This window comes from Clupea harengus, chromosome 13, assembly GCF_900700415.2.
Source record: "Clupea harengus chromosome 13, Ch_v2.0.2, whole genome shotgun sequence".
NCBI lineage: Eukaryota > Metazoa > Chordata > Actinopteri > Clupeiformes > Clupeidae > Clupea > Clupea harengus.
In genome coordinates, this window is record NC_045164.1 from 3,508,505 (window position 1) to 3,518,741 (window position 10,237).

Below are 10,237 nucleotides of genomic sequence, written 5' to 3' on the forward strand. Positions count from 1 at the left end.
TTAGAACAAGTTCATTTAAAATACAAAATTAAAACAAACATACTGATTTACAATACAAAATACTATTAATAATACATTCATAAAATTAGGATGAGTTACCTGAGGTCTGACTGAGACAGCTAATAACATTCACAGTAATACATGTATAAACAGCATGCCTGACTGCATTAAAAAGCAACACGGTTTCACAGTGAAATGTTTTTCCAAATGAACATTTCTGATTTCTGAGGTGGGGGTGGAGTGTTTTTGAGGTTAGTGTAAAACTGAGGTAATCGGAAGGCCAACACTGTATACTTCAGAGAAATGTTGTGGGCAGTACCTCATGAGCTGCCACTGGTAGCTGGAACATGTTGGCATGAGTCAAGGAGGAAATCATTATTCAGAAAAAGGAAACACATCACACATTTGCAGAGCGTGACTATATGGCTAAAGCTTAAAGCTAAGGTAGGCAATGTATTTCAGAAGCAATTTTGTTATATTTCTAGAAATTCTCTTTACATCCCAATAGCAATGAATAAACCAAATGCTCTGACAATAAAAAGAAAATAAATCTGTCATCTGTGGCAGACGCAGGGCTGTAATGGTCAGTCGCAGGTCTGTAATGGTAAATAGTATTCCATTCTCCTGTGGCAAATTGTTGCAGTGTTTCCTTAATCACCACCACAATTATATTAGTTACCATACTTTGGTCTCCAATAAAACACTAATGGATCAGCGTTTCTACATGGCACCGATATGTGCTGCTGAACTTCAGTAACACTTGGAATAATAACTTGCCAGTGCGGAAAAGGATATCATGCGCTCCTGCTCCAGGTGCGTGAGAAGCTTCTCCAGGGGTGCGTAGCGTCGGAGTGTGCTGACTGAACCGATCATGATGAGCTTGTGCTTCGCTCGGGTGATGGCCACATTCAGCCTCCTCCAGTCCTTCAGTAGCTCCCCCATCTGGACAAAAAGAGCATTACATTTGGTGCCATGTTTTCCAAAAACACTAACTGAGGCCAGCTCTTCCATCACCACAACTGAAGCAGTAGAGGCTGCCTGAAGAGTTTCACTTCCATATCAGACTGTACCACATACGCAGTAACACTGTTACAGACTGTAACAAAAAGACACACGCAGGCTGATATCCTGGGAGCTGAGAAGTCTGTGTGATACTGCTCCATTATTGTCACTACTAGGAAAAAAGTGCTCTACTCACATTAGCCTCCAGGCTACTCCTGACAAAGGACACTATGATGACACTCTTGTCGCGGCCCTGGTACTTGTCCACCGTGTTCACCTCCACCGGGCTGAAGGCAGGGCTCGCTAGCAGCCCAGAGATGGTCTTCAGCTGCTGCCGGTATGGCGCAATGATGCCAATGTCTGCCGCTTTACAGCCAGACTGAAAAAGATGCACCCAGTCAGCAATACAGCATACAGATGACATCTCAATGTTTCTATAAATGTCTGTGCAAAACCTTATTAAGCCACTTATATTATAGTATTATAGACAATTAAGTCACTTTGAAACGACCCATGTCCCTTCAGCGTTCTCCAAGGTCCTATGTAGTGCTGCCATGGCTGGGACATACGTTTGAAATTACTCAATTTATTTTCCCCCCAATTATTCTCTATTATTCCCATATTATTCTATTATAGAGCCTAATGTGGTAACAGATGCTTACATTTTGAATAGCTATACTGATAGCTGCCTAAATGTTGAATAAATGTGTTCATATTTAATATTTACAATTTTGACACAGTGACTCACTTGGCACGGCAACAACCTGCATTATCATATATCCTCACTTGGTTCATTTATAAGTTTATAATATAGGCCTACAATTCTGAGTCTGTAAAATGGCTAAGTAGAACACAGAAGTGTGAAAAACAGTCCTACAGCAAAGACTGTGAACCCGTCCTCATTTCATGGTCATAAAAACAGCTCTTGTTAAACTGCAGCTGATGACAGAGAAGGCAAAGTCCAGGGCTAGACCATAAATCCATGCGCACAAGCTGGATGACACAAAACAGCTCCTCTATCTTAAGTAAACCTCGAAGGTCCACAAATACTGGGGAGGACTTGGACAATCTGAACCTTGTTTTTGCATTTTTGCATGGTGGCACATGAGCAGCATTCCATTGCACATGCCGTGTCAGTACTAGACCATAACTTAAGAGTTTAAGCCCAGTGGGTGAATCCAAAGGCCTTTACTCATAGCAGATCCTAAACGTGCCAATATAAACAGACCAAAGGAAGATTCACAAATGATGAGGAAATATCCATGACATAAAATACACATTGGATATATCTAACGGGAGGCAAACCCTGCTTTTAATACAAGCCTTAGGCGTCTGCAATGAAAACCAATTTACTATCCAAAGGACACCAATAGCGAGACACTAAAACATCTTCTGAAGGTATGACATAACTAATTATGTGACGTTCCAGGACCTTACCTTAAGCAGTAGGCTGACTACAGCATGCACCAGAGTGGCCTCAATCTGGTTGCTGATGCCTCCTTTCTCCACCGTCTCAATAGCAGGAACCTGCAGACCAAAACCATGAAGATGTGTGCACTCTTTAGGGGACATGTCCTGATAAACTGTAGGCAAACTGTGTTTGCTCACAAGGACTGTAAACAGCTACTCTAAACCTCTACCAATTTAATTTGTTTTCAGGCAGGTTCACATGCATATTGTCTCTTCACTCTTAGACAGCATGGTACATCACAAAAACAAGGAAGGATAGAGCACTGTTTTTATTTGAATAAACAGATTTCTTTAAATAACTTTGTGTTCCTTGTCGCAGTTCACTGCGACATAACAGTATGGTACATGACGTCAGTCATGGGTACAAATCGAAGCATTTATCTATTCACGCCTGAAAGGCCGCGAGATCTGTCAGCACGCGCTCCTGGGCCCGCCCCCCAGGAGCCCTTATCTTATTACGCGCCCACAGAACTGCCTCTTTTGAAACTTCGCAAGACGGAGTGAACATCTCCGAGCATATCTCAAACGCTCTACCTTGAGCAGCCCCAGATCTCGTCCTCCTCCCTAGGCGGAGTGGGTGTAGATCTAGGCCTAGACTCATTGACCATGAGCGGGTTAGTCCCCGACAAATTCAACTCAAAGCACAACCTCCCTGGTTGGGTGGCGAGTTGGCGCGCATGCGCAGTGTCACCATGGGTGCTAAAGACGATCACAAGGGGTTACGTGCTGCAATTCGCCCCGTTCCCCTCCGCCATTCAGCGGAGTGATACAATCTGTGGTGCAGCGAGAACAGTCTCACTTCCTACGGGAAGAGATAGTCTCCCTGCTCATAATAGAAGCAATAAGCAGAGTTGCTCCAGAGGAGGAAAATGCAGGCTTCTACAGCCGTTACTTCCTCGTTCCCAAAGAGGACGGGAATTATCGGCCAATATTAGATCTACGTGTGTTAAACAAAGCACTCATGCCGCGACGGTTCAGAATGTTGACCCCACGCAGGCTTGTGCAGTTTATAAGGCCAAACGATTGGTTTTTCACGATAGACTTGAAAGACGCATATTTCCACATTCCGATCCACCACAGACATCGGAGATATCTGAGGTTTGCGTTCGGAGGAATAGCGTACCAATTCAACGCACTCCCATTCGGCCTATCTTTAGCGCCAAGGGTATTCACAGAGTGCGTAGAAGCAGCCATCGCTCCGTTACGTCTACGCGGCTTACGCGTATACAACTGTTTGGGCGACTGGTTAGTTGCTTCGCATTCAGGGGCTGCAGCAGTGCAGGAAGGCCATCTAGTGGTGGCGCACCTGTATCGACTGGGCTTTGTGATAAAGAGAAAAAAGCGTTTTGTGCCCGAGGCAAATTACGCATTTTTTAGGCATGACTCTAGACTCCTCCTTCATGGAGGTCAGGCTGTCTCAAGAACGAATAAATGCCATCAAAACATGCGTGCGCCAGTTCCGACTGGGACAGTCAGTCTCGTCGCTGTGCTGCCAACGCCTGTTAGGAAGGATGGCGTCAGCCGTCATAGCGCTCCCGTTGGGGACGCTGCGTATGCGGCCATTCCAAATATGGTACCTGTCTATGAGGCTCAACGCAGTCACAGACAGGCATCGCAGAGTAGTGGTGTCCTCCAGATGCAGGAAAGCCCTGGCGATCTGGAGAACCCCCTGGTTTCTCGCCACGTCGGGCACGATGGGCTCGCCTGCTCCTGTGGGCAGCGAGGCACGTCCTTCCCTCAGGGCAGTTCATATACCAGGTCACCTCAACTACGGTGCGGACCTGTTACCGAGGGGCGGTCCTCGAGCAGCAGACTAGTGTCTTCACCCACAAGTGATAGACCAGATCTAGGTGCGCTTTTTCAGGGCGCAGGTGGACCTGTTCGCAAACAGGCAGAACACCTGCTGCTCGCTCTGGTTCTCGCTAGGGGGCAACGATTCCCCACTAGGCATAGACGCGCTGGGCCACCAGTGGCCAGCTCTACGCCTATATGCTTTTCCCCCGATCCCGCTCCCCCAGCAGGTGCTGTGCAGGATAGCGGACGAGGGCAGGGAATTGATATTGATAGCCCCCTACTGGCCCAATCAGCCGTGGGCGGCAGATCTAGTCAATATGTCAGTGCAGCAGCCTTGGGAGCTGCCTCTGCGGAGAGACCTCCTAACGCAGGCGCACAGGACAGTGTGGCATCCCCATCCAGAGTGGTGGCGTCTCAGAGCCTGGCACCTGAGAGGTGCAGGCTCATAGCGTCAGGCCTGTCAGATGCGGTGGTGGCTACAATACAGAGCGCTCGAGCTGTATCAACACGGGCTCTGTATACGCTGAAGTGGCGCAGTTTTGAGCGGTGGTGTGCTGCGCGTCAGCACGACCCCATTAAATGCGCGCTGGGCGTTATTCTAGAATTCCTACAGCAGTTGTTTGATGAGGGGAAGGCGGCTTCTACTCTCAAAGTGTACATGGCTGCCATTTCAGGCTGTCACGCCGGCATTAATGGCAGCTCTCCTGGCAGTCACCCGCTAGCGTCACGCTTTATGGCGGGGATGAGATGGCTCAGGGTGCCAGAGAGACACCTCATACCCTCTTGGGATCTGCTAGTGGTGTTACGTGCTCTCACAGGGCCTCCGTTCGAGCCCCTGGAGACAGTGGACATAAAGTTTGTCTCTTTAAAGACCGCGCTGCTGCTGGCGTTAACGTCAGCAAAACGCGTTGGTGACATGCAAGCTCTGTCAGTCAGTCCATCGTGCCTTTAGTTCTCGATCGCTGGTGACAGAGTGGTTATGCGACCTAATGCTGCTTACACACCTAAAGTGGTGGTAACCCCGTTTCGCAATCAGGTGATTGAATTAGCAGTTTTCTCACCTCCTCCTTTTGCGTCAGCAGAGGAGGAACGTTTGAATAAGCTCTGTCCAGTGCGCGCTCTCGGTTACGTACGTAACCTCGGTTCCTTGAGCAGGAACCAGACATAACAAAGTTGGTGTGTACAGTGTTACCTTGGATTGATTGTCTTGCTCAGTTTCTTTCCGAGGCAGTTCTGTGGGCGCGTAATAAGATAAGGGCTCCTGGGGGGCGGGCCCAGGAGCGTGCGCTAACAGATCTCGCGGCCTTTCAGGCGTGAATAGATAAATGCTTCGATTTGTACCCATGACTGACGTCATGTACCATACTGTTATGTCTGGTTCCTGCTCAAGGAACCGAGGTTACGTATGTAACCGAGACGTTTTTCTGTTTCTGTCTGAACCATGTATGTAATTGCTCTTCACAAAATTAAAAGAACATTGCCCCCATTCTTCAGGCATATAGTTGAATAGAGTATAGATAAAAAGTGACAGGAGCATTTGGTTATACCTTGGTGGTGTCGAGGAAGCAGACAGGGTTGAGAGGCTGCAAGGCAGCTTTGATCCATGACAGGTACTCCACCTGGCCTATAAACAGCTCTAAATCCTGTTCAACGCTGTCCCTGGTGGCCAGCTGCAGAACTGCACTCGCTGTCCGCTCAGATCCACACTCGAGCTTCCCCTCATACATCAGTTTGTTACTCAGGGACATGATCTTACTGTGAGAAGAGAAAGCACACCATTACTCTGATTTTCTTTAACAACACTGCGATAGATATGATAAATTAGCCAGAATTTGAACTACTAAGTACTCGCCTGTTCATCCTGTACTGCACGGTCAGCTGGACCACAGCATTAGAGTGGTGCTCCAGACGCTTGAACAGGCTCTCATCCATACCCAGAGTCCTGGATTCATTGTTACAGTGTGGAAAATCCACCAGAGAGATGTTAAAAATCACTTTTAATAGTAACATAAGTGAGACTTCTTTGGAATAATTGACCTGCACAGGTCTTCCCATCCTGATAACCTGTAGAGCTTGAGTAATGTGTCTAATGATTATTTAATGCCATTTGATGAACAATACACTCTTACAGAAACACTTTGCAAGACACATTTATGTGTATGTATGAGTGGCCTGGAAGGGTGTTTCTCCAACAGAGAACTAGACAAACGACTACAGTGGACAGCACATGGAGAACGACGGAGACGCCCACCTGGCCTCTGCGTTCTGGACGATGGGGGGCAGCTGCTGGTGGTCCCCCACCAGGACGAAGCGCTGGGCGTAGATGAGCGGCCCCAGGCACACGGGCTGGCTGATCTGAGAGGCCTCGTCCACGATGCAGAAGTCAAAGCGACGGCGGCTAAAGAGGGCGTGCTTCACACCCATACAGGTAGTGGCCACGACCAGCTATGGGGAGGGGGGGGGAGAGAATGGATGAGTAAGGAAAAGCAATGAGTAATGAAAGCATGGCAGAAATAAAGATATTTCTCATCAAATCATTGTAATATTGTTGTCAGTAATTGTGGATCAGCAGATTTTAAAACTCAAATAAAGACAATAAATGAAGACAGACAATAGTTTGGATTATGAGCCCTGAATAGATATGCAAGTACTCCCTCGCAAATCATATCTGTAAGAGATGAAAATAAATACCCTAGATTAACTATTCTTGGGAACTCAATATAAAATATGTTGAGAGCATTGTTCTTTTCTCAGTTCTGGCGTTACCTCTTTGTTGTAAAGGTGCTCCAGGTCGGTGAGGCTGGTGATGCCTTTGGCCCGACAATGCTCGTCTGTGAAGGGCCGGATGTCTGGATGCACCTTCTGCGCTCGGCCTAGCCGCAGGAAGCCGATCTTAAATTTCTTCAGTTTGAGGAGGATGTTGTCGACGGCAGAGTGGGTGTAGCTGGTCAGCAGGACGCTGAAGCCACAGGCGTGGAGAATACGCACCTGAGGGGGTCGTCAAGAGACACAAGTGGCCAACTTCAGTTTTGTTTGCCAGGTTGTAAAATGTTCAGTTCTTATCGAGCACCTGACAACATCCTCAACATCTTGTTCTTTCGCATGGTCTTAGCAACATTTTGAACAAAGACTCTTTTGTATTTAAGTATCAATTTAGAGCACTGCCAAGGGATATGTACTATTTTCATATGGCTTCAAGGAAGGCCATTACTGCCAGTACTAAAAATTTAAAGCGACCAAACATTTGTCACAGCTTAACATCAGTCATCGGACTCTCTGGATAAATGCTACAACACTGATGTCAATGTGAAACTTCACGTGGCATCCGGCCACAGCAGACACAGCAAATGTAGTTCATTTTAAGACTAAATATGTAACAGACTTGGTGTGAGCTGCATATACTTCGATGACGGAAGGCTGAGGTTTCAAGGCAAGGAAGAGAAATGGCGGAAGCAGAAAAAAAGCGTTCCTTACCAGTGTGCAAATAGTGGTGGTTTTGCCTGTGCCAGGCATTCCTACGATAAGTGTGTAATCTTTAGATAAAAGCACTTTCTTCATGGCTTGTTTCTGGGGCTTGTTGAGGCCTGTGGCACAGAGAGTACATAGTGGTACAAAGGGTCATTTATGGAATGTGTCTTTGTTTATATTAAAGAACCCTTTGTAAGGGTCATTTATAGTCTAAAAATCAGGATAAACCTTTTAGGATGTTTGCGACGGTATCCTTGGCATCTCGTGGTAGAACACTGCTCAGGCTGTCAATGAACTGAGGCAGGCGGAAATCCACTATCAGCTCCCGTAACCTTTGGCTGAAACAACACACACACACAGCAGAAAGAGACATCAGTTTCCTGTGAACACTCTACTTCTTGCCATAGAAATCACACACACACACACACACACACACACACACACACACACACACACACACACACACACACACACACACACACACACACACACACACACACACACACACACACACCTTGTTGGGGAATTTTCCATAAGCTTAGAGATGTTCCCGAAGTGGGTGCTCAGTCCCCCTGCTCCCTCATCCTTGTCCAAACAGAACACCATGTTTGCAGGACACTTGGACAGATCCCTGGATGTTCCACAGAAGAATTTTAACATTGACATAAATGTTGAATAACGTTGAAAAGGGGACCAATCCAAGCACCAGCAATTACAGTACGTTTCAACTGAAGCTCTACTTGGTAAAGTAGGAACTCGACCTTTCTATGTTTTAATGGACATCAACCACGTCTTCACAATAACACCACACACGTCACACAAATTAACATGATTACCATGTATAGTCAAATTAGAGGTCACACGTGCCATGGACTACACATATGCGGACATCGTGACCTTACCGATCTAAAGAGCAGCTCACTCCAGCGCCGCAAACCTCAGTCACATAACCAGCTGCCATGGCGATGAATTTGGAGTCCTGGTCACCAACCACCACTCGTTCACCGACGTTCAGACCTGTCAGGGCCTGGGCGCCTCCTTGTCGCTCAAAGGTGTGTAGGTAAACATCTTCAGCCAGTGTGGTCACTTTACCCGTCCTGAGCATCTTCCCAAGACAGCCACCACTCCTCTCCCTACAGAGACACAGGTACCCATGACATCCTATTCTGGTTCAACATGTTATACATGAGTGCCCATTTTTACGTGAAATGCAATGAATTACTTTGAGTAGTAAGAGCATTTATTGCTATACTGAACTTACTCTGAAAAAGATTTTGACAGCTGGGCAAAAACCTTTGAATAGGCAATGTTATAATGTGAATAATAAATAAACGTTAACCATAGCCTACCTCTCCTGGGCTGACTGGAGCCAGATGTTTCGGCGGCCTCCTTTGGCCTCCATGGTTCGGGCCTCCAGGGCACAGAGCAGAACCCAGTGGCTGAAGTACTGCAGCTGGGGCTGGGTGAGGTGCTGGCTCTCTAGCTCCAGGAAGGGCTGCTGGGGGGCGCCAACTGGGTCGGTCTCCAGTGCTCTGTGGAAGATGTGGGAAAACATGGACACGGTGATGATGTAGCACAAGAGAACACAAGAGCGTTTCTAAAGGAGCCACAAACAAAGGCAATGTGACAGGCAAAATACTGCATGTGTTCACATTGGTTTTTTTTTAAGAAACCATACGAGTTGTTACCCATGACTCAGAATAAACAAACGCACACATGTGTGACAAATATCCTGAATGCCAAGAATATGAATGCCTAGAGTTGAATTACAAGGAGACAGAAGTACTGATAAAATGCATCTGCTCACTATTCTTAGCGGGAGAAAGTGTGAATGAATGGAAAACATACTGTCACCACACTATGAAACACACACACACTTCATCAGTACAACCTCCACAGTCCATCAGTACAACCACTGAGTTTATTTTGAGCTGAAGCTCACACTGAATTACCCCACACCCACTTGTTATATATGGCACAGTTCTGTTTCTGAGGACAGTATTTGCAGGCCTGCCGATCAGAGATGACGTCAGGTAAAGGTGCCAGGCATGTCGTCCCTCCCTCTACTTTCTTCAAGTTGTTGCCAAGGTGGTGTGCCAGCAAATTCCTCAATTTCACAAGCTCTGAATGAACAGAGGGTGAAAATATCCAACATAAAAACATTATCATATGCGATTTGTTTGACATATCAGTGTCAAGAGTATGGGCACCATCTGTACCTCTCCTGTCCATGTGATTTCCCACGATGGGGTGAAGGTTGCCAGTTTTAAGGTAGAGCAGGAACCCAGTCTCAGGATCGCTGCGCCTCTCTTGGCTCATTAGCGTGTACAAGATGACCTGATCCACACACAGATCACTATGAGCCTCATGTTCACACATCAACACATCTTTGGCATAAATACAAAATCAACAGAGCATGCAATACACATGCAATACACACAGCTTTACACACAAAGGTGGTGATGGGGACAGACTCTGCAGGTTTACTTGTAACATTAAAATA

General features: G+C 46.7%; 1 protein-coding gene across 1 annotated transcript; it reads right to left on the reverse strand.

Annotated features, from left to right (window-relative positions):
* Nucleotides 1-64: 64 nt before the first annotated feature.
* Nucleotides 65-10,068, reverse strand: dna2 (DNA replication helicase/nuclease 2). Its single transcript, XM_031579278.2, has 15 exons — nt 9,954-10,068; nt 9,698-9,857; nt 9,084-9,266; nt 8,637-8,867; nt 8,249-8,365; nt 7,963-8,072; nt 7,741-7,850; nt 7,033-7,254; nt 6,518-6,711; nt 6,119-6,208; nt 5,814-6,021; nt 2,440-2,529; nt 1,199-1,381; nt 796-942; nt 65-349 (listed from the first exon to the last, which is right to left on the reverse strand). Exons 1-15 carry the CDS (start codon nt 10,051-10,053, stop codon nt 296-298), a joined length of 2,199 nt encoding a protein of 732 aa, XP_031435138.2. The 5' UTR covers nt 10,054-10,068; the 3' UTR covers nt 65-295.
* Between the last annotated feature and the right edge of the window lie 169 nt (nt 10,069-10,237).

Bases quoted from the DNA above. Each gene is read 5' to 3' on its own strand.
- dna2 (XM_031579278.2), bottom strand. From the start codon at position 10,053: ATGAGCCAAGAGAGGCGCAGCGATCCTGAGACTGGGTTCCTGCTCTAC. The intron at 6,022-6,118 runs GCGAGTACTTAG...CTCTTCTCACAG, and splicing joins GTGCAGTACAGGATGAACAG to TAAGATCATGTCCCTGAGTA. The intron at 1,382-2,439 runs GTAAGGTCCTGG...CATCTTTTTCAG, and splicing joins TAGTCAGCCTACTGCTTAAG to TCTGGCTGTAAAGCGGCAGA.